General features: G+C 36.7%; 1 protein-coding gene across 2 annotated transcripts in view; it reads left to right on the forward strand.

Annotated features, from left to right (window-relative positions):
- FAP (fibroblast activation protein alpha) overlaps positions 1-23,510 on the forward strand; it is a 70,515-nt gene extending 47,005 nt beyond the window's left edge. For both annotated transcript variants that reach the window (XM_012440643.2, XM_012440645.2), the window contains 9 exons: positions 4,862-4,960; positions 5,435-5,504; positions 6,234-6,428; positions 11,163-11,217; positions 19,281-19,380; positions 20,430-20,494; positions 20,996-21,068; positions 21,333-21,406; positions 23,117-23,510. In XM_012440643.2, coding sequence (XP_012296066.2) covers positions 4,862-4,960; positions 5,435-5,504; positions 6,234-6,428; positions 11,163-11,217; positions 19,281-19,380; positions 20,430-20,494; positions 20,996-21,068; positions 21,333-21,406; positions 23,117-23,218 — 833 coding nt within the window. In that variant the 3' untranslated portion in view covers positions 23,219-23,510. The remainder of the gene's footprint in view (positions 1-4,861; positions 4,961-5,434; positions 5,505-6,233; positions 6,429-11,162; positions 11,218-19,280; positions 19,381-20,429; positions 20,495-20,995; positions 21,069-21,332; positions 21,407-23,116) is intronic.
- The last annotated feature ends 1,748 nt before the right edge of the window (positions 23,511-25,258 follow it).

A 25,258-nucleotide genomic window follows, 5' to 3' on the forward strand; every position in this document is an offset into this window, starting at 1 on the left:
GAAATCTCTGTGATACTCCGCTAGAGAAAGCAGGACAGTTTTCCCACACCAAGGGTAACTGCAACAGAATCCTGTTATCACACAACTTATTATTGCACAGATTTGGATATTATTTGGGTCAAACATGATCCTATGAAATTTAATAATTCTTTGCAGTGAGAACCTGGCATAACACAGATGAGTTATATCAGAGAGTTTAATTCTATCTTCTCCAATCAGCCTTATAAAAAGCACAGATTAGAATTGGGAAAAAACTTAGCACATTCAGTACGATCTTCCTTCCAAAATAGAATTCCTAGGATTTTTTTTGCTCAGGGGGTTGGGGGTAGGGGATTGTTTGTGTGTGTGTGTGTGTGTGTGTGTGTGTGTGTGTGTGTGTGTGTGTGGTAACATCGCAAACAGGAAACAAATTCTACGTGTAACTTCTTCATTTCAGAGCAGAGGGTGACTGGCATGTCAGCTTTTTTTGTTTTAACAGCTACATCACATTGTTGTCATGTATGGACGCCCTGAACTTTGGAGGCTTTTTCCATTTTCAACTGCTATTAAGGCAGTCCTCCTGTATCCTGTATTTGTGATACGGGTTCAAAATAGTTCACATCTCAAAGACGACCATTTTTGCTCTCAACAGAGTTGTCCAAGTGTCTAATTGTTCTGATACTCTTCCTGCTGGCTATTATATTTTGATTTACTATTAAGCAACATTATAGGTTGGAGTTGTTTGAGGCCAGGGACAATGAGGCAGATGCCACTTTCTTCAGCACTCGTGCCTGCGATTGTCCCTGGACAGCTTTGGTGACAAGTCAGGAGACTGCCTTGGGATTCGTTTGGCTGTCAGCTCAATGGCTCAAGTATAGGTGAAAATAATAAGAAAAAAACTAGAGTTGATTCAGGAACTCTGGACAGGATAGGCATTGTAATTATGGGACTGTGAATTTAGTTTCATATTAAGGTTTTTTTTTAAACCTTGTGTCTAATAAGGAAATACTTTTAAGAATAACAGGTTTTATTTCTTCATTTGACCACCTCAGTCAGTGAGATTGATTTCAAGTCGACAAGGATTTGTTTTAATAGAAATCACTATCAGTGTATAATTCTCATTTTATGATGACTGCAAATTAATAGCCAGCCTTTCTTTTTCCATACCATGAATTTCTACTTTCTTGAGATCCTTATTAGATTCCTGGCAAATCTCTGTACTGATTTTGAAGCTCTATTACTTTACTCACTATTTACAAAATAGGTAGTGTTCGTGTCAACCGCAGATATGTCTGACGTAATTAAATAAGTGCTAACTGAAAAAAACAGAATTCAAATTCTTTCAGAGCACAGTTCCACAACTTGCCTAATGTGAAATTACTCTGCTGTATTCATTATAAATACAGATTTGCAGGCCTTCCCCAAAGATTTTAATACGGTGCATCTTAAATTATGTTTGAAAATTTGTATTTTTAACAGTAAATGTTCAGCTGCTGATTTGCAGCAGACTCTGTGTCTCTTATTTACATTGAATTTGGTGTCAGCAATCTCCATTCAACAAATATTTATGGAACTTCTACCACATTAAGCCAGGCACTGTGCTAGGTCCTAGGTCTATCTATAAAATAAAGGGATACCAGGTTAGACAATGTCCTTTGTCCTCAATGAGGTTATAAATAAATGGGGAATATGAACATGGAAATGGGCAGTTATGATACAGTGGCATAAGTTCTAAGATAGGAGAGCTACAGAAAGCCTGGAAGCACACAGGAAGAGCAGCTCATCTGGGTTGAGGGGTTAGGAAATGTTTCCTAATGATAGCTACCACAAACCTGAAACTCATGAATATGACGTAGGTGTTGATGCTGTTTGGATAACTGGCTTGATATTAATGATTTTTTTACTGAAACAGAGGACTCATTGTGGAGACCAGCCTTTGGGATGATGATGAATTTTGTTTTAAATGTTGAGTTTGAGAGGCTGATGGGATATCTAAATGGAGCTGCTCTGTAGTGACATCATTTTCGATCTGGATGCCAGAAGATCCAGATGATGAAAGTCATTAGTTTATGGAGCACATGGTTACTAAGGCCTTGGAAGTGGATGATATGAGCAGGATGGACAAAACAAGAGTGGATGGAGTTAGTGGAGAGTAAGCCTGCAACAAAACTGTATGGAACATCAACACTTGAGAAATGGAAGGAGAAAAATGAGCCTGGAGAGGAGACCAAGAGGGAACAGAAGGAGAGGGATAAACTTGAGAGTATGGTATTGTGGAAAGCAGGGGAGGAGAAGAGCTCAAGGAGGAGGAAATAATCAGCTGTGTCAGATGCTGCAGAGAGTGAAGGAAGACTTGCTCTAAATTAATGGACTCAGCAAGAGGGAGATTGACATTAGCTTGGTCTGAGCCATTTCAGTGGAGCAGTGGAGGTGGAAGCCAGATTAAAGCAAAATTAGGTCTGCATAAGTAAGTTAAAAAAGGCAGTATTTCCAGTCGGTCTGTGATGAGAAGAGGGGATTGGTGGGATGGAAGCTGTAAAAGATTGTTGTAGGTTTAATTCTGTTTTTGAAAGAGGATAAACATTTGAGTATGAGTAAATGTTGATAGAGGAAATCAGGAGAAAAAATGGATTGAAAACTTAGAGGAGGGAGGTTCCTAAGAAGTTGAGAGAGGATACAGTTCAGAGAGAGGTGAGGAGATTAACATCTTGTGATAGGATGGGAGAGAATAAAGAAATTGTTAGTATAATTGTATGAAAGTTGGAACATAATGAAATGGTTTTTATTTTCCCTGCAAAGAGGGGGAAGTTATTTGAAAATAGCAGGTAATACTTGAACCAGATTCTGTGGGAATCCAGAAGAGCTGGAATTGACAGGGAGGGCCTAGTTAAATTTTAGTTGCTTTGGGCACAGAAAATAAAATGTTCGTTAAAATTAACCAATTCATGACATGCCCCTATTAATCAGCCTTTCCATGGATTCTTTACATAATTTAATTAATGAACGATATGGGATAGTAAAACGATTCAAAAAGAAATCAAGTATAAGATCCATCATTCTGACAACTCAATTTTATTACAATGAAGGGTCTACAAATACATATGGAGCATATACTTCATGCCAGATACTAGGTACTGTGTGTGCAGGGTACTTAGTATACAGTGATGGGTGAAAGAGTAAAAGGTACAGTTTGACCTGTACTCCCCTTGCTAGGTTATAGATTTTTAATGTACAGCCTTATTGAGAAATCAGCTGCCACCTCTCACTCTCCCCACAGCCCTGTGAGATAGTGTTTGTGCTCCAAGAGATGAAAAAATTGCCCACTCACTATCCATAAAAATGCAACTCTGAACCATAAAAGCATTTAGATTAAATTTGGCATTTCATTAAGTCATGTATCAAAAAAGTTCAACAGCTAAGAACAGAATGGGGAAGAAGTCAAAGCCATAAGAACATGACAACACCCAAATATTGTCTCCCACTTCTAGTGCTTGAGGTAAAATAATACAAATAGTAATCAGTCAATCAATCAGCCACTCTGTGTGCTTGGTTCACACAGGAGTCTCTTTATCCATGGCAGCTCCACACACAGAATCCACACAAGAATGCAGGGGTTGGCTCTACTGTACTTAGAATTACGTATTCATTTTACTTTTTTGGTTTTAATTTTTAAGGTGTCATAGTATCTCTTCCCTGATGGATTACCCAAAGTTAATGTGAAATTCATTATGTATCTTGTACAAATCATACCCAAAACATCTATACTTGTGCTAAGATTAAATATAACATGTTGGAGCAAAATGCCATGAGTATATGAAAACTGAGAGTTACAAGAGAAGTGGTTTGGCAAATTTAGTATAGTTACAAGCACTCCTCCAGCTCCCTCTCTTCAGAGACCACTCTTTCAAAAAGGCATAAAAACAAGAAGTCCATGGACATCTTTTGTAGCAATAAACATATCTCACAAGTCATCCAGCCCCTCTTTTAAAAGATAAAGCTAGAACTTCACATATTTGAAAGCTTAACTTTTCTAGAGAAGATGCTGATGTCAATCTCAGGTTCAAAATAAAGTCTATAAAAAGCCCTCTATTGCTAGAAACCTATTTGCATCTATCACCAATCTACAGATTCAGAAGATCAATGGATTTGTTCCTTTTCAATATTAAGATGTGAAATATAACTGTGTTCAAGCATAAATAGTAGTTTTTAGATTTTTAAAGGTTTAAGACAGAAAAAGAGCATATTGTGTGTATATATGTATTGTTGCCTTACTCAGATATATAACTATCTTGAGAGAAAGGATTTGAAAGAATAGCATACACAGTAATTCAATTTCCAAAAAAGGGAGAACATCCTATATTAATCTAGTACAACAGGAAAAGGATAGAAAAAAACATTTCAAAAATCACAGAAATAATATTCAACTTTATACACTGAAAATTAAAAAACAAATTTTGTAATTACATAATTAATTATTTTAAATTTGAAGACTCAGGAATCCAGATTGTATTTCCACTACATTTTTTTTTAGTATATGATAAAAGAAATGTCACCTACTTAGGTCATGGCTTTCAATTTAAAAACAAAACAGTTTTAGATGGAAAAACATGGTTGAATAAACATTTTTGCTCCTGTGATTTTGCTCAAAATGTGTTTTGATGCCATTAGGATTAATTAAGGAGATAGTGATTAAAATGTGATGTCCTTTATAAGCTTGTATCTGCCCTAAAGCCTGGATTATAAATACATTTGTCAATATGAAACTTCTTAAGCAAGCATTTCACAGTTTCAGTTTCACCCATATTGAAGTCAAAGGAATTTTAAGGAAAAAATTGTTCATGGAAATACTATTGATTAAAAATGAACATTTAACTTTTTTCAGAAATTAAAATCCTGGAAGAAAACAAGGAATTGGAAGATGCTCTGAAAAATATCCAGCTGCCTAAAGAGGAAATTAAGAAGCTTGAAGTAGATGAAATTAGTAAGATCTTTTAAAAAACTTTTCATTTACAGATATGAAGCTGAGCAATTTTCTTGCTTTTAAAAAAGTGTAGGGTAAACAGAGTACAAATTCTGTCATCTATTAATCTTACAGGATTTCATTTAAAATAATCTTACTCTAACGATATTTAGTTTTACTAAATATCTTTAATATGTTTGTGAATATGGTTGATCGTATACCTTTTCAATAGCTTCCTTTCCACATTGACATTTTTTAAAAAGAACTTATCTAATTTTAATTTTAAAGTGTGTCTTTCTAGAACAAACAGTAATTCAGTATTTCTAGTCATTTATACATTAAACACAAAAATGAAAGTTACTTTTAAATATATCCTCAGTTCTTAACAATTCAGTAGTTGTAAATTGATTTTATGGTATATATTGTTATTAAAGACAATAAATGATGCTATGAGTACTGTGGAATATAGATTTTTCTCTTTTTTTTTCTTCAAAGCTTTATGGTACAAGATGATTCTTCCTCCTCAATTTGACAGATCAAAGAAGTATCCCTTGCTAATTCAAGTGTATGTAATATTTTCTTTGGTGTAAAAACTATTTACTGAAAATATGTTAGATGAAATACACATTTATGAAATAGAATGAACCATTCTCCTTGGTAACAGTTCCTATTGATGCTGTTTTTATATATTCCTCAACTAATCAGAGTAAATAAAATATGGCTATTTAAAATAGATTGAGGAAGTTTTGAGATTTTAGCTGGACTTGCTTGCATTTGCTGTGTCAAATTTCCTTTGTATGGCAATTTGCCGAATGTGTCAGAATACCTTTGAAATAGAGAAATTGCAGCCAAAAAATATTGTAAATCATCTTCACGTCTTATGTAATTGAGTTAGAAATGAAATAAAGGAATAGAATACATTTAGTGGAATCACACCCAAAATCAGTGCTGACCTACACACAATTTGCTTAAAACACCAAGCATTTTTTTTAGTATATCTTATGTCTGCTTTTAGCAAGTGGCAGGTGGCAGAAATGACGAAAAACCCACACATATTCCTTGAAATGCCAACCCTAGATGTATCCGTTTTGGGGAATAGGAGAGGCTGTGTCCCAAAACAACTTCCTTGTAGCAAACCTCTGGGAAAAGCCTGGACTCCTCTTGATTTTGAGCCAGTTCTAACGCCATTGTTATTTTATCACATAATTGTACTGGGAATTACTAGAAGCAATGCTTGGCAAAGATGGGAAATTTAGTTTTATAAAAGAATCAAAGATTTTTTTTTTTCCTTTAGGTATGGTGGTCCCTGCAGTCAGAGTGTGAGGTCTGTATTTGCTGTTAATTGGATATCTTATCTTGCAAGTAAGGAAGGGATGGTCATTGCCTTGGTGGATGGGCGAGGAACAGCTTTCCAAGGTGACAAATTTCTGTATGCAGTGTATCGAAAGCTGGGTGTTTATGAAGTTGAAGACCAGATTACAGCTGTCAGGTGAGCACCTTCTCATTCAAGCGATGTCAACATTCAACAAAAGTCATGCAATCACTATTGTGTTTCTCCATTCTTAATGACTTATTCTTTTTTCTCTCTCTCTTTCTAACTTGGTTTAAAACTATCAGTAATCTTAAAGGGGTATTTTTGCCAAATATGGAATAAAAGTATTCATGGAAGAGAGCTAATAAATGTGTAGAAAAATGATTTCAAGTGCTAAATGACAACCTCTTTTGATGTGTTGTCATTCATTCTAATATCTTTTAATTTAGTTCCATTACTTAACAACTGATAGAGAAACTTTTAACTCTAATGATGATCTTCAGGAAAACAAATATCTGAATTTGTTCAAGCATTGTGGATTCTACTTCATAAGTTTAGAAACAGCTCCAGATTTTATCACCACTGCAGACTTTTAGATGTTAGGCATTCATTTGTGGTTAAACTAGCTATCAGTCAGCCATGGCAGCATAAAAGTGTTTGCCTATTTTCATTTGACAAATCTTAGTCATTTTACACAACAGAAATTATATCATGAAAACATTTAGGGGACAGACAGATTCATAATCTGATTTCTTCACAACTATATTTTCAAACATGGTTTATGGTTTAATCATTTTTTTTCTGAAACAGGACTATATAGGTATCAAAATTGTGACTTCTTTAGAAACACAGTGCAAATATTTCTTGCAATGTCTCTATAGTTGTTGGGTTTCTGTTATTATGTTATGAATAGGTGAAGCTAGAGAATAATAGTTCATAAATCTAAAAGGTAGGCTAATTGCACTCTAGTCATGAATATATGTGCATGTGCGGAGCTGAAGGTCAAACACTGTTTCACAGGCACACAGCAATTTGGAAATTTCTTTAGTACATTTTTTATCTCCTTAATGTCACTGACACTTAATTATTTCTCTACAACATGCAGAACTAAGATGATATTTAACAGCCAGGAGCCAGGCCTAGACAACACTTTTCTATATTTTTGTCTCTAATCAAAGCAGAAGAGATCAGACTCACAAGTAATTATTTTTAAAAATATAAAGATGTCCATAACTCATACATTTTCAAGGTTTTTTTCATGCTATGAGCACACAAAATGTTCAATAAAAAATAAAGTTTATCTGAGTACAGTACGACAAATTAGTAAGTAGGTTACTAATACTAAAATCTGTAGCTATCACTCAATTTCTGGAAGCTCCCTCTTTCTTATGGATTTAGACTTTTGGCCTTTCAACTATTAACTTGTTTGAAGAAGATAGTTCATAGAAAAACCTCACTGAGATATCAGTTTCTCATATAAAGGCTGTCATGTGTCTTAATGAGAATATTAACACAATTCTCAGAATTATAGCCTAATTCCATGAGGAACTTTTTTTAGCACCATGCCTCACATCTATTTGAATTTAAACCACACAATAAACATCAAGGACATGTAATCCTGGAACTATATGAAAATAGAGATGACAATTATGCTTCATTGGTAATTTAATTAGATCTTTTCCAAAGTTGAAAAAGGTAAAAAGTGGTTTCTTTTGGCATTGGTTAAAAAACCATTGTCTTCGTCATCATCCTCATCAAAACCCATCAGTAACAACAAAATATATCATTATACTTTTATGCATTTGTTTACCACCACAAATGCACCATTTGAACCTAAGAAGAAATAGCTTCTCAATATTTTGCTTGGATGAAATGAAACATTAAACCTGAGCCATGATGTTCAACATACAGGACACAAAGCCATGAATTCTAGCTTTTACTGATTTTCACAGTAATACTAGTTTGTCTTTGGCATTTAGAATTGAAGATGGACTAGAGATGGTAATCAGATACCTTTACTTTCTCTGAGCCATTTTTAGGATGCAATTCAAAGAAAGTCTTCCTGCTTTCCCTACAGGGAAAACATATGTTCACCCATTTACTCAGCCATTCAACAACATATCTATGTTAACATATTAATGTTAGTATTAATACATGCCATTGCAGTACACCCTGTATAAAATTGTGCAATTTACAATCTCTGTTTTCAGTGTGCTTACAATCTGGTAAAAGTGAATAAGCCACCTACACTCTGAAGGGACAACATTTTTGTTAGATCATACTCTTATTAAACACCCCAGAGAACATGGGCGCTGTGTGGTCCCATGCAAAGCCCATAAACAACAGTAGTGATGACAGATGATGAGCTGGCCTTGGTTTTTGCTTGAAATCATTCTTATGCAACAGTGCAAAGGAAACCTTATAATCCAATGCTTTGAGAAAACAAAAGTTAAACAGGATAGACTTAGAATGATAATCCTGGGAATTAGTCAATCAATATACCTCCTAAGGAAGTGTTTTAGGAATCAGACACTGAATACCTGACCTGGGGAATTGAGATTATAATACTTCCACTTAAATTTCCTTAAATTTCCTCTCAGAGAATAAAATTTGTCCCCTGAATCTTTTATAAAATGCAATCTGGCTAAGCTTTTGACATACCAAAAGAAAATTGTACGTACGTATTTGGAAACAACAGTAAATACTGCTCAAGGCCAACAAATAGATTTAAACAAAGCAAAGTAGGGGAAAAAAGAAGTTATATCATCTTATAACTTTTGTCTATATGAAAGAAAATGCTTCAGAAGAGATGCTTGTGAAGCCACAAGCATAAAGGAGACTGGAACCTGCTTTCTTTAGGCTTCTCTCCAAATGGTACATGTGTGAGACCCTTAAAACTTTGGTGGTTATAAGGGCAACTTTGCTCATTTGGAGTATATTTGGAATTTTTTATATTCCCACAACTTTAAAATTTTATATAACTGGAGGGTTAGTGGTGGGGAAGAATTATATGAGATGAAATATTCTATCATGCTTTTATAGATGGTATCAATAAGAATATTTCAAAAATAGGATAATAATCGATCACTAGGATTCCAAGTTTACCTTTGCTTCGGGCCATTTTTATGAGAGAAAAATTATAAAGTTCAATCCAGGCTCCAAAATTAGAAAAACATCCTTTTTATTTATTACTGACATTTTGTTGATATAGCCACATTATCAACAGTATTTACAACCCTCTGGGAAACTCTTCAGAATTTGAAGATGAATTTTATAGTGCCTCCTTGGTCTGGAAGTGCTGAGCTTATCTAGCTAACCTTTAACCTAGTCCTGCCACATTTAGCGTTAATGTTTCATTTCCATGTTAACTATTGCACTATCATTTCCTGTGAATGTCATCCTTTCAGAATAAACCTAGGAAGAGAGCTGTTAAGAGTTTCCTGTTCCCATGTATCACCTGTTATTTGCTTTTTACCCCAGATGTAAGGCAGTATGATTGCTAGCTTCTGGGAAATCATAAAATCACGATTGATTTTATGGCTCAGAACTGTCTTCAAGCACTACTAGCAAGATTATTTTTTTTAACAAGAAAGTGAACCTTCTCTTCTTTCATTTGGTTTTTTGAAGTTTGTGCAACAATTGCTCAAGTGCCACAATTTGCTGCACGTTTTCTCTGCTATATCATGAGCAGTATCCACACAGGTAGCAACTTTCCGTTTGCTACTGCATTTCTTCTCTGTAGACTCCTCAGTGTCCTTCAGAATCAGTGTCGGGTAAGCTGTGACTAACGGGGCCTCTTCCCATCTGTTTGTCCCGGGCATTTGCCCAACTCCTCTATGCATCGGAAACGTGCATGTTGAATCAATGCAAGAGTGAAATGGTTGCTGTGAAATCCCTTTAAGAAACTACATTATTCAAGTAATGAAAATCACTCAGTTCTACTTCCAGAGAAGAACTGATGAGAAAGGTCATTAACAGTAATTGAATGGAACAAGAATGCGGTGTTTTTCTGGGACTGTGTGTCTCCCTTTGGTCTCCTCCCCTCCTTCCTGTTACTGTTGTATACAGTGGCTTCTGCAATGGCTGATCCAGTTTGCTACATTCTACTCCGGCTTCTATTTCTCTGAAATTTTCTGTAGTTTTTATCAAACCAATCCCCAGATAAATCACAGTTGCTCTAGAACACCAGCCCTCAGGGGAATATGATAGAAATTAACTTGAAACCTTCAATTTTGAGGGTTTCCCATGACTTTTTAAAGGTTGTCCTTCAGCATAGCCCCTTGCTCCTAAGGAAAAACTTATTTTCAAAATAGTTTTCAAATGGATGCTCTTCTGCGATGGAGCTGAAAAGGAATTATTTCCATATTTTAAAAGATACGTGTAATTGCCCCATATATGATGAATTGAGGATGCCTAAGTACAAAATGGAAGAGGGTTGTATATTTCTCTCAAATGTCACTCAAAATAAAATGGTGATTATCATTAACAACTAAACAAACAAGGTGATAAGAAATTAATACAATTTAAAGCAGCAAGAACAAACTCCTTTGTTCCACTAGCTGGGAATTTGGAAATTTGGTCCTGCTCAATGGTACTGCTACTTCCTGTGTTACTATGAACTGGTATCTTGGCTTCTGTGAGTCTCAGGTACCCTCCCACAATTAGGCCTTACAGCTCTGAGATTACCACTCAATAACTGTACAATAGAGTCTAAGAGGCTCCTTTTATCTCTTTGCAGAAAACATGATAATATTATTTTAATTATTTGTAAATGCAGCCTTATCATGCATGTGTTTAAACAAAGAAAATGCAGCATGTCTATTAAATTTTTGGATTAAGTATGCTTGTGTAATGAAGTAAATGTCATGTGTACACACTTAACATTCTAAAAATTTGTTTCTTTTACTTTAGAAAATTCATAGAAATGGGTTTCATTGATGAAAAAAGAATAGCCATATGGGGCTGGGTGAGTTGTTTTATGTTTTTTATGCCTGTTATTCATTCAGCAATCATCATTTTCTGAAGTGTTCGTTTAGAAGGTTTCTCATGAAATGTTAATGTTGCAACATAATTTAATCTGTCAATGGAAACAGTCAATTTGGATAATCTGGGCTTCAAAGTGGTGGTTTTAAGTGTTTGTTTCTTTTTTTCAATCTTTTCTTCCCTGTACAGTAAGTTAACTCATAATCGACATATTTTTACTTAAGCCTTTGTTACTAGATTATAGCATACTGAACTGAACCATATCTATCAGAGGTTTAAATTCCTTTGTTATTTTAGAGTTAAATATATATCTCTTATTTTGTATTTCTCTTTTATAAAAATCTGAGCTACAACTTCAAATCACAGGAACTTTCAGAATATAAATTCTTTCCTACCTAGCCTAGCAGTCATATCTTAGCTGTTTGATTTTGCTTCTTTTTATTTGGCAATCAAATTATTTTACTAGATGGAATGTTCGTTTGTCTAACTGGAGAGAAGTACTATTTAGTTTCCTAATTATAGGTCGTGGAGAAGACTTCTCACATTTGAGGAGCTGTGCATATTTTGAAAATACACATTTAAAGAAGTGGCAAAACTTATCAGTTATGGGCAATGAAGTCACTGGAAAGTTTAGAAAAATATTGGAAAGAGCTTAGATTTGCCCATTATAAATTATGATAATTACCCTTCGAAGAAGATTTCCTGTTTCACTCTTTGGTCTGAATTTGTACATTTGCAAGTCAATTTGCAGCCATTTGTGCCTGGGTTGTTTTTCTTGGCTGTTTTCTCTGAGAGCGGCCTGCACCAGGAGAAGAAGGGAATGAAACCCGATATTGAAGGGAATCTGCAGGATTCAGCTCCACTCAGCTCAGTGTCCAGATGAAGAGCTGTTAGGAATTTGAAGAAAGTTGTTACTTCAAGCCATTTGGTCCTTCTTAAAACTATCAAATGTTAAATATCTAAACAGAATAAAATTCAAATGAGTAGAAATAAATGAAATATTTCTATAGTGAAATAGTTCAGAGAATACCTTCCCTATCATCCATTTTTATAAAATTTCCTAAAACAAATCCTTGAAAGATTCTAATTTTAAGTTGAACATATACATGTAATCATTAACATTTCTCTTAGACTTGGACTTTGCTTTTGCTGCAGGCTTTGAAATAACCATAAAGTAGAACTTTTCATTTTATTTATAGCATTCTAGGTATTAGTTTGGTAGAAAACCATCTACGTGGGATGATTTTCTAAAAACCCACTCATCACCCAAAAATATATCCCTATCAGCCTGAAATTCTTCAATAATAGATTCACACCACATCTAGTTGGACAAATGGAACTGAAATAGTACATTAGAACCCCCACCCCTCAATTGCTTACTTTCCAACATGGTGGTAACTGTGAGGTCGACTCTGAGAGCAAATTTGAGCAAAGAAACTAAGAAATGGGCTGCCACATGATATAACATCTGAGCAGAAGGAACCAGTATGTAGATAAAGACCTTAATACTATACTGGGTTTTTTAATCAGTTCTTCATGTTTAACATATGTTTATGAATCCATCTGTCTAATCACTAACTTGTTCATTCTTTCATCCATGTAGTACATTTTCTACAAGGTCTTGTACTAGGTTCCTTAGGGGATGAAAAGATGGGTAAGTCATAGTCCTAGGCCTCTTGTAGGGGAACAGACAACAACAAAATAAGCAATGGCTCAGCAATGTTCCAAGTGTTAAGAGAGATGCAACTTGCTGTAGAGTACAGGGGGACAAGAGTGGATAATTATGACTGTGGAGCTAAGGGAGGATTCCAAAATAAGTTAGCATTTGAGATTGGTAAAGATAGCTGAGGAACAGAGCATTCCAGGCAGAGGGAAAACCGCATTGCCCAGGACCTGAGTTAAAGAGCATGCTACACACCAGGAGACTGAGCTGGCCAGGGATGCCTGAAACTTGAAAACTCTAAAGTATCTTGAGGAAAGTATAGGAAATGAGTCTGGATAAGTAGGTATACAGATAATAGACAGGCTTTTAGTCCACCTAAAGGGGAGGGGCTGTGTGCATGGCTGTGACATCTTTCCCTTCATTGTTCTGTGACTCTATGATCAATATACTTTTTTTGGGGTTTTTTTTTTTTTTTTTTGACGGAATCTGTCTCTGCCCCCAGGCTAGAGTGCAGTGGCACAATCTTGGCTCACCAGAACCTCCACCTCCCAGATTCAAGCAATTTTCCTGCGTCAGCCTCTCAAGTATCTGGGATTACAGGCACATGCCACCAAGCCCTGCTAATATTTCTTCTTTTGTTTTCGAGACAGGGTTTTGCCATGTTGCCCAGGCCGGTCTCAAACTCCTAGGCTCAAGCAATCCACCCATCTCGGTCTCCCAAAGTACTGGGATTACAGGCATGAGCTACCATACCAGGCCTCCATTTATTATTTAAATATTGGTGTTTTTCTGGGTCTGGATCTCGCCTTGACCCTCATTAGTCTTCCTTTCCTTTGGCAAACCTTGTGACGTCAAAGATGATGATGACTTCCAGATCCCTGCCACCAGCACACTCTTCTGTGCTCCATGTTTCAAATGCCTTTTGGTCACCTCTCCCACATCTCACCTGGGCCTCAAACTTAACTTACACCTAAGGTAAACTTGTTAAAGTCTATATTAAAACAAGACTTAATCTTCATTAAGCCTTCTCCACACACTTATTCACCCAAATTAGAAAGCTGAGAGCTGTTTTCAACCTCCCCTGTCCCTGATTTCAAAATTCCATTCATTAGTAAGTTCTGTCAATTCTACCTTTAAACCTCAAAGTCTATTCTCATCATCGCTACTGACACTGCCTTAGTTTGAGGTTCTTCATTTATAATTTAAGCCAGAAATTCTCAAACTTTAGCTTCCACAAGCATCACCTGGAGAGCTTGTTAAGACACCAGAGATTCTGAGTCTGTGCTTCTGGGGTGGGGCCCAAGAGTCTTCATTTCCAACAAGACCACAGGTAATGCTGATGATTGGGTCCGTGGAGGACAGGTTGGGTGGCATCTTTTAACTATTCTACTTGCTTCTTAACTATCCTCCTGCTTTGGTCTCACAAGATCCAATGTGGTTAATGAAATATCATTCCAAAACAATTTTTACTATGTGGCGTTTCTGCTTATGTGTTTTATAGGACTCTGCATTGCCTGCAACATAAAGCCCAGACACCTTTCTTGGCATGCAAAGCCCTTGGCAATCTGACTCCAGCTTAGTTTTCCACTCTCATTTCTTGCCACTTCTCCCTGTGCCTTGAGTAATTTAAATTATATCCATGCCTCCTTGTTCCCATGTTTTGTACATGCTGTTTCTCACATCTTCAACATCCATTCTCTTCTTCCATTCCCCACCTCTTCCTCACTTTCAAATGGATAACTTACACTTGCTCTTTAAGAGTCAACACAGATATTATTTTCTTTGTGCTCCAGTAGCTCTTTGTATTTCTCTTGTAGTAATTATCATGTATTATCTTCATCTGTCTAGTTAGTTTCTCCCATAAGAATGTAGGTTCATCAAAGGAACGGACTGTGTCTCATTTTAGCTTTGTTTCTGAGCACAAAGCTAGAATTGTGTTTGTTTAGCACAATGCTTGGCCACATCAAGCATCTATGATGTTGTTTAAACTGACTTTAATCCTATAAATCCATGTATCCCCTCAAATGTGTCCCACTAGTACCAGGAAAATGTTCTATGGTCTAATAATTTGGCAAATCACAAATTCTATGTAATAGTGTACATAGGCTCTATGAAGACTGGTAAAGAAAACTGTCAAGTTTTGTTTAACACAGTATTACCAAAAAGTATTTGATTCCACAATTCCTTATTCCTCCACCATCCCAGAACACATATTGACAATGTTGTCTATGGACACCACTTTGTAAGGTGCTTTTGAAGTCAATAGGTCATGGTTTTGGTGTCTTAGAAAGATCATCTTGACTGCAAAGTGGAGGATAATCTGACATGTGGGGAGAGGATGGGACAAGGGACTAGGAGAGCAGTAATACTGGAAACAGATATAAAAGGCCTGATTTAGGCAGGGAAGTAGCAGTTAAAAGAGGTCATAGCTCTGTATGCTCTTATACAATGTAATAAGCAGGGACCTCTGGCAAATTGGAGATGGAAAAGAGAAAGACATTGAAAATTACCATGAGGGTTACTTAGCTCTTATTGTGTTTTATATTAGGGAAAAACATATGTGTTTCCATGAAGTCTTAGTATAGTGGTCAGGGAAATACATCATACCCACCCAGACAAAATTTTCTGGAGTCAATTGGTCAATAATCTCCAAATCCCACATTACCCCCCATTATTGAGTTCAAGAAATGGAGAAGAAACCCTTTTATCTTCTCCTTTCATTTTCTGGCTCACAAAAAACAAAGCCCACTAACCCTGGTTTTAGCTGCTTGATAAATATTCACTACATGCCCACCACAGTGCCTAAGAAGTATTTGTTTATGACAGTGGTTGTTAACCAGGGTGATTTTGCTCCTTGGGACATTTGACAATGTCTGGACGCATTTTTAATTGTCACACTGGGGGAGTGCTACTGGCATCAAGTGGGTAGGGGCCAGGGATGCTGTTAAACATCCTATAATACACAAGACAACCCCCATAACAAAGAATTATCCATCCCAAACTGTTAATAGTGTCAGAGTTGCAAAATCCTGATATGCAAAGAAAACTCAACACAATTATTCTGACAATTGAAGAGCAGCGAGGCTTTTGCCTAAATTATTAGAATAACAGCCTCATTTCTGGGCTTCGCTTTGTTAATATAGGCCTAGCCAGGTGGTGTTGAATAAGCATTAGTTCATGATTTAATCTTAGTTCCTTTCTCTCCCAGTGACTAATTATAAGTAATTTGAATTGCTATGTGTGATCAACGATGTAAAAGTAGGACAAATGCACCTCTAATGAGACTATATTAGACTCTAAACTTATAGTTTCCCCAAAAGAGGTTGCCCTAAGTATAGGGATACAGAGGAAGGGGCGTGGGTTACTGAGTCAAGTGCCCTGGGTTTGAGTCCCAGCTCTGCTGCTTACTGACTCCATAGCAACTCTAAGTTTACTCTGAGCCTCAGTTTCCTCATTGTGAAATGCAGCAATAATTTCCTCACCGAGACACTGTGAGGATTAGATGAAGAAATAACAAAGTCACATACTCAGCAAATATTTATTCCATTCCTATGTATCTCAGGCCTTATTTTCAGTGATAGGCATACATTCATTGACAAGACAGACAAAAATATCTACACTCACAGAGTTGGGAATGGTTGGGGAGAACGACAATAAACAAGATAAATTAGTAAAATATAGAGAGTGTTAAATGACATTAAGCACTATGGAAAAAGACAAAACAAAAAGAGGAATGGCGCAGGTTGGTACGATTTTAAATCCGAACGGCAAAGAAGGCTCATTTGAGGTGACATTTGAAGAGGAGAGGAAGTGAGGCATGACAATGTCTGCGGAAAGAGCATTCCAGGCAGAAGGTCACAGCATTTGCAAACGTCCTGAGGCCAGATCATGCTTGGAGAGTTCAAAGAACATCAAGAGAGCCAGTGAGCAAGGGGAAGAGAAAGGAAGGGGAGAAATGAGGTGGGAGAAGGGAGACAGATTGTGTGAGACCACAAAGGCCACTGCAATAACCCTGACCACATAAATGTTAGCTAGTTATTATTATTGCCTATAGGTAAAATGTTCCAGTGTGCATTATGCCTCAAATAAGAGTGTTTCGTAAACCCTCCTTCAAAATCCTGTGCCCTTCTAAGAATGTTTTTAAAGATATCCTTCATTTAAACAAAATGGCAAGGCGTCTAAGTGCAAAGGACAAAATTCCAGAATTCTCATGGCCAATCTGCTCTGTGGGTTCTTTTCTTGCAACAGCCACCCACTCTGCCTGGGAGCCCCACTCATGGAGGGGGGGGCAGGAAAAAGTCAACTCGGGTTTTCTCTTTTCCCCCTCTTCATTTCTACAATAGGAATAGCTTTTCCAAGCTGCCCGAGAATTTAAAGTACACCTTCTTTTGTTGTGCTGCTGATACCATTGCTTTTGCTCTTACAAATTCCCGCAGAAAATTTGTATTCATTCTGAAAACAGGAAAAATTTATTTAAATATAGCACTATCACCTAATCACTGAATAGATACAGATTAATCATCCCTAAGGTTTTCAACAGAAATGTTCAAAAACCTTTTCACGATATGCAAAGTCTTTTATTTTAATCTCAAGTCTCACTATATTTCCTGCTCTGGAGTGTAGGAAAGGACCCAGTATTTTTATTTGTAGTAAACATACTTTGCCAATAAAACCATAAACGATAATAATTCTTTTTCTAAAGGTCTCAGGGTTACTCTGCTCTCACTTGAACTTGAAATTAAGAAGGAAGGAAAGCCCTTCCATTTCAGCAGAAGTTGCTGCAAACCTGCTAATCAAAACAAGTCATTTTTTAAATTATAAGTGAAAGTTTAAACCAGACAGAGAATTTTCACTTGCAAGAAAGATTTTCAAACCCAAAGTGTATCTTCTGTTTTTAAAATATACTTTTCCCCTATTAAAACATGGTTCAGTTCTCCTCCAAGTATAGCAAAGAGTCCATGGTACAATCGGAGCCCCCTCTTTTATTCTGCGTTTTGTAGCTAAAGGTCTTCAATAAAATTCCCCAGAGCTAGAAATATAAAACCGTAAATTAGTTTGAGAATTCTTCATTTAACTGTTAGATTCAGCAAGATTGTTTAGCTGATTCTCCCATTCCATGCATTTCCCGAATTAAAAATAGACCCCTGCCACTGACCTATTACCAGCACCATGTCTGTTTACATCTCTCTCCCTCTCTCTCACTCATTCTCCCTCTCTAAAGAGTGACTTTCTCTGGAAAGAAGATATGATCTGTCTTGATCTGAGGGAAGTGATTCCCAGAGATCTATGGTCATAGGTCCTTAAAACAAGGTATGGCTTTAGTTGGAGAGTCACGCTGTCCCCTTATGATTTTTAGAGACGTTCTTGCATCAGGGCAAGAATAAACACTGAGAATCACTTCCTAATCTAGTGCACACATTTTTTTTGGTCCATGTCCCAGACAACTGCTTAGTCCACGTTCCCAGGAGAAGCACCTCTCTTACAGCGTGTTTGTACAGACCAAATTTGCTTCTCACGAGGCAATGCAACCTTATTTGGATGCCCTGTTAATTTCTTCATATTTAAGGAAAGGTTCAAATTTCCAAGTGACATGGGCAGAGATCTCTTTCTGTTAACAGGATCCCATTTCTGAATCACCTCTTTAGTCCTTGGAGAAGGAAATCTATGAGAGCTAAACCTACTCCTGACTCTGCAATTTGCATCCTGTTTTGTATTTATTTCCTTTTCCTTAAATTTGCCGGAAGAAATATAAGGTTTTTAAAGATACCGATGACTTTTCCTTCTTTGAGTTGCTATGTCAGAAATCCTTAAAGCAGAACATGTACCAGTACATCATACACAGCGATGGCCATGTCTTAAATTATCCAAAAGGTTCTCATGGCCATCCTTTGGTATTCTGTTGTGGAAGTAAATAAGTAAATACATAGATACATTTTCTGCCTCACAGGACTTTTGCAAACTGTGAGGACGTATCTTTCATTTGAATTTTGGTAATTTTTTTTTCCCTGCATCTCTTTCAAGTCAAATCCAGTTTTTGTTCCAGCAAGGTCCTAGTTGGAAAGATATGAAGAAAAAAGGATAATTTTTTTTTTTGCAAAAGGAAATTGCAATTCTATCTATCTCTTAAACTTCTCCTACCATGTTTTAAGAGAGTCTGTTCTGATCAGCACACCAAGCATTTCTAATATATTAGGGATGAAATGACCAAAATGTCTGGTCATTTCTCTGGAGCTTGCTGCCGAGCATGCAAGACAGACATTTAATTCACCCTTAGCCATATTCTCCAGCTCCCTTCGATCTGGATTGTGAGTAGTTTCTATAAACATATGGAAGAAAGCTTATGAAAGTAAATCTGGGTCTGATTCGTAACAATGTCTCTACAGTCCTATGGAGGATACATTTCATCACTGGCCCTTGCATCTGGAACTGGTCTTTTCAAATGTGGGATAGCAGTGGCTCCAGTCTCCAGCTGGGAATATTACGGTATGGCAACATTCATAAATATTACTGTGAAAGCATTTAACACATAATTACTCTATATTTGATGTTGCTAGGAAAATGGATTGTGCAGTAAAATTCACCCCAACATCACTGGAGAAAATATAATCTATAAACAAAGTTGTTTATATCATTCATTATAAACATGTTGTAACAATCAAAGAAATCTCAAGAGTGAGGAAAGCCTCTTTCATAATTCGCTATATCTTATTTTCTCCCAGAAACCTTGACTCCCTGCCGAACCAAGTCTTTAAAATCAGAGCTAACTCTGTTTTTGCAGGCACACAGCTACAGCATAATTGGCTTTTAAGCACATCTTCTGTACGGTCAGGCCAGAGGCCAAGCAATTCACCTCCGTGCCACAGTTAGCAATTGCCAGCTCCATTGCTCCAGAAATCGAAGTCACAAAAACTTTACTGGAGAAATACTCCTGTGTGTGCCTATTTTTATCATTAAATAAATGCAGGATGATTATTTGGAAGGAACTCTAATAATTATACAAAAATTAGCTTTATCAGATTGTCTCCTCTGTATTGGGGTAGAAATAAACCAATTGTGACTTGTGGGGGATCTTGATTAAGAAAAAAAGTGTGTGCATCTATGTGTGTGTGTAGGGGGAGTGGATCTGGGGAACATATTTTCATTTTAGATGAAGTATCAGTAAAAGTCCTAAAGATGGCTGGTTTTGTGATTTTCTTTAAAATATATTGAGACCATTCTACAGGTCATTCCTACTTCAGTATTTGCCCCTATAGAGTAGGAGTGAAAAATATTAAGACTAATCACAGAAAGAAAATGTTTAGATGCTCCTGTTTCCATAATCTCTTCCTTCGTACTTCTCTAATCACGTTGAGGCAAATTGCAGAGATGACACATATTATTTGAAGCCAATCATTATAACAAAGTAAAGCAAGAATATACCTCAAGAGCTCAAGATGGGAAAATAGAGAAACAGTTATTAAACTAGAAGATCTTGTTGGTTAATGAAAGGACATGCATCACATGCAACCAATGTATTCTTATGTATTTTATAGCGTCTATCTACACAGAGAGATTCATGGGTCTCCCAACAAAGGATGATAATCTTAAGCACTATAAAGTAAGTGTTGCCATTTTATTTAGGTTATTAATTAATTTCCAAGAGGCTAAATAATTTTAAAGCAGTAGTTCAGAGTTTACAGTTTTAATTCTGGGTCCCCAAACAAATACAATCTTTTGTTAATTGCAAAACACATCACTAGAAAGGATTTTACTCCTTTTGGATTCTGTTCTTTCTTTTCCCATCCTCCCTTCCCTAACCTCTCTTTTCCCAATCTTCCTCCCCACCCCCAACCCCTACACAGCTTGAGCGGGCATCATTTATGCCTAAGGTCTCACTCATATGTAACATATGACACATAAACTTTCAGTTTTTCAAACTAAGAATCAGATGGAAGTAATGCAAATGATGATGAAAATGTGTTGCTCTGACTCTTAAATATTTATCAACCAAAGCAATACATAATTTCAGTATTGGTGCTAAGTCCATTGCACAATGATTTAGCTAGTTTTCTATTAGAACTTGCAGCAACTAAAATGTTAATTTTTTTCTCTTTTCCAGAATTCAACTGTGATGGCAAGAGCAGAATATTTCAGAAATGTAGACTATCTTCTCATCCACGGAACAGCAGATGGTGAGGTTTAAGCAAGACTCTTACACATAAAAATACTGAGCCAGCATCACTTTGTTTAAGAAACATTAAGCATCCTCCTATGCCTATGCTCAGGGTCAGTACCTAAGAGTCAGGGACATTTCCATATCTGAGTGTGATTACTCACTGCTGACAATGTCAAATGCATGACTAGATAATTGTTGGTGTTCATTTCCAGGCAGTACATTGTCACTCTATGCTTTCTGGTATTTAGCAGCACTTTAACTCTCTCTCTCTTTGTTGCAGATAATGTGCACTTTCAAAACTCAGCACAGATTGCTAAAGCTCTGGTTAATGCACAAGTGGATTTCCAAGCAATGGTACATAATTTTGTTTTACTCATGTTCATGGCCTTAGACCCTCAAACTAAAAGGAGGGGTTCATATTTTTATTTTTTTAAACTTTTAAAGTAAAATCTGACAAAGAGGCTGCAGGATAGGGTAGGCAGAACATTCACAAATGAATCTTGGATCTTTCTTTAACTCCTGAAAGACCTGAGACAAACCACATCACCTCTCATGTTCCCAGTTGAGTCATGTAAAATAAAGGAGTTCACAAGATTAAACGATCTTCTAGTTCAGACATCCAGTAGTTCTGAAATCCTGTGTACATAAGTGTAACTATATGCTTAGAGTCCCTGCAAAACCTGAGCATCTTTAAGCAGCTAGAAGATTCTGTTTGTTCAGTAAGAAGCGGTTCCAGAATGTCATCACAAACCTCTAAGGCTCCCTGAAATCATATGGCTCCACTGGGGGTTAGAGAACTTTTCACCTATGTATTCTCATCCACTGGCATACACCTGGCCTATCACAGATGCTCAGCTTCTTACTGAGTGAGTGAATGAATGAATGAGCCAAATGTAAAATCCAGGTTGCAAGAGAAATGAGAAATGGAACCAGAAAAGAAAATAAGGTAAAAGCCACAGCAAGTGGGCGGGGGAGGGGGAAGATTCTTGGTAGCTACCTTTTCCTCTCACAAACGCTCCCTCGATTGCTTATGTTGAACAAGAACCCCGAAAAGGAGACCCCCATCTTTTCAAGATTTGTTTTAAAAAACTTACCTTCTGGGAAGTAAATGGGGAGGGGGTATAAGAATTTGGTTAAGGGGTACAAAAACACAGATAGAAAAAAATAAGTTCAGTGGGAAATTATGGTCAACGATAATTGATTGTATAATTCAAAGTAGTGGGAAGAGAATAATTACAATTTTCCCAACATAAAGGAAAGATGTTTGAGGTGATGGATATTTCAGTTATTTTGATTTGATCATTACACATTGATTCAGCCATCAAAATATCCATGTACCCCTAAAAGATCTACAACTATTATATATCATTTTTTTAAATGTACAGAGTGAGATGAGCTTTCTCTGACCTTTTTTATTGTGATCCCCAAAGTAAATTCAACATAGTAAATGTATGTTATTACATTATGACTACTGCTACCTTTATTCAGTGAAAGCAATAATCTTAGTGGCATCTCTCCAACAATAAATTATAATACTTTCACTTTTTTAATGCTATTTTTAACTCCTATAAAGGGTATTTATGGTTATATGTGAATACATTATATTGTGGATTTTCTGCAACAGAGAGGAATTAGATTCACAGGCTGAAAGCCTCATGAAATTTTTGAGCTACAAGGATTCTTAGGGAAAATCAAATCCAGCCCCTTTGTTTTTCAAATGAGAAAACCATGCTCCAAAGAAGCAAAGTAACAAACCCAGTGCATCACTTCTGGAAACTCTAATTCCTGATCCTGATCCGCCAGGATGCTGGATGCTGCGAGGGCTCAGCCACTGAGATCTAAAATATGTTTAAAGCATGTGAAGCAGTAGTGGAGGTTAATGAAAACTCTTTAAATCTTCCTGCTGTAAATATTTACATGTAAGCTATTCTATTTATTGGAGTGTTCTTAGATAGAATTTCCCCATAATAGAAATATTATCAGGTCCTGAGAGCACAAAAAAGTCCAAGCTAATTGCATTTTGTGGCTACAGGAATAAAACAATCTTCTTTCTTTGTGTTTCAGTGGTACTCTGACCAGAACCACGGGTTATCCGGCCAGTCCACAAACCACTTATACACCCACATGACCCACTACCTAAAGCAGTGTTTCTCTTTGTCAGACTAAAAATGATGCAGATGCAAGCCTGTATCAGAATCTGAAAACTTTATATAAATGCCTCAGACCGTTTGCTTGTTTTATTTTTTATGTCGTAAAATGCTGGCATAAACAAACAAATGTTGTTCTAAAGGCTGGTAAAAGAAAAATGATGAGGACTCAGAAGTTCAAGCTAAGTATTGTTTACATTTTCTGGTACTCTGTGAAAGAAGACAAAAGGGAGTTATGCATTTTTCTTTGAACACAGTGTTTTATCACCTGTTTGTTTGAGGAAAAATAGTAAAGTCAAAAGTTCAAGTGCTATTGTGTTGTCTGTATTCATTGATTTCGGGTTCGGGTTCTATCACAGGAAGAAGTGTTTGTGCAAAGCAAGTGCATAGACAATATTAGGGTGGTCATGGAGGAGAAGAATCTGGAAGTGGTCTTGCCTTTCTGTCATGAGAACTCCAAATACTGGAACCAACAGCTCAGAGTAGGCAAAAGCATTGTTCAGAAAATGTAAGTGAATCACGTTTGAGATGTTTGCACTCTATGCTGTCCCTCCAAGAAATGTTTATTACATTTCTCCCAGAAGATTTCTTCAACATTGCCAAAAGCCTTCGATAAAGATAAAGTCAGACTTTTGAATTCAGGCTCCTTTTAAAAACTGCTTCTAATTTGGAAGTGTTCCTATTTTGAATCAATTTTTAGAGCTAGTAATGGTAACTGCTTTCAGATTGCTAACCTATAACCAAACCAAACAAAAATAAATAAATAAGTAAGTAAATAAAATGGACATCAATAGCTAGAAAGAAAAACTTTATATCTATGAGGTTTTTCTGGGGTTTTAGTTCTACATTGTAAAGTTCATATTGGAAAAAAATTGCTGTAATGCCTATAGTCTCAAAGCAATGCATTGCCAGTTATTATCACCCTCAATTAGAAAGTACTGGTGACCTGCAATCTCAGTGATTGCCTCAGAATAAAAAGATCTGTATCAGGTCACCAGAAGATATTTCTTGAATGAATGTTGGAAGTATCCACCGTGCTGCTGTCTAAGGGACTCTTCATTGTGTAATCCCTAGCACTAGATTGCCCTGGGTAATTTCTCCCCATCCCTCGCCTGATACTTTCTTTCCAGTTGCCGGTTAAATCCTCCCATGCCTTGTAGCCAGAAGAACAAATCCTGGCCTGGAATATTATAGCAGGAAGGCCACAAAGAGCAGACATGCAGTCTTCGCTAGAGTTTTCTGACTTTTCCCAATCCAGTGTTCTTTCCACTTCTGCTTTCTGAAACCATTGCCCTCAAATCAGGCCACATAGCTCCACCTCACACATCAGGAAGGTATGTTTTGTGGTGGTCAGGAATTCTGGACAAAATCTCCCCAAATTCAGGACTGGCCATAGCTCCTCTTCTCCTCCTTTATGCAATGACTAATGCCCTGAGGATCAAAGGAAGCTACCATCTTCTCTCTCTGTTCTACGCAGAGCAGCATCTGAAGCAAGCCCAAGAGATTTTCTAATTATTCACTCTCTCCATCTAGGAAGAGATTAATAACCAGTCATTTTCTAATACTCTATCTAGGGAGACCACAGGGTCATTACAAATAGGAAGAAGAAAAATGCTATTTCTCCAACTGATTTTCTGCCTTTGTGACATTTGCAAAACTGGATTCTAAGTGGTCTTCAGTCTCAGGTCCTTTGCTCCCACTGCCACAGAGGCAACTGCTGAGACAAACTAATAGTGTCATTTTCCCACTTAGAACCCTTCAAAGATTCTCCATTGTCTACAAAACAACACTTAAAATCAGCATGACACAGAGAGCCCTTGACAGTCTGTCCCCATGCATGCTTTCCAAACCCTTCCCCTGACGCCAGCTTCTGTAGACCCTTAGATTAAAATTAGATAAAACTTTTTAGTCACACTTGCCACATTTCCCTACTCTGTAGCCACATGGTTAGCACCATATTGGACAATGTTGATGTAGAACATTTTCATTATCACAGAAAGTGCTGCTGAACAGTGGTACCCTAGAGAGAAATCTTCACTGCCCTTGTCTTAGAATGTGC

The sequence above is a fragment of the Aotus nancymaae genome, unplaced genomic scaffold, assembly GCF_030222135.1.
Source record: "Aotus nancymaae isolate 86718 unplaced genomic scaffold, 86718_ANA_hifiasm-v0.15.2.pri h1tg000029l, whole genome shotgun sequence".
In the NCBI taxonomy this organism is placed as follows: domain Eukaryota; kingdom Metazoa; phylum Chordata; class Mammalia; order Primates; family Aotidae; genus Aotus; species Aotus nancymaae.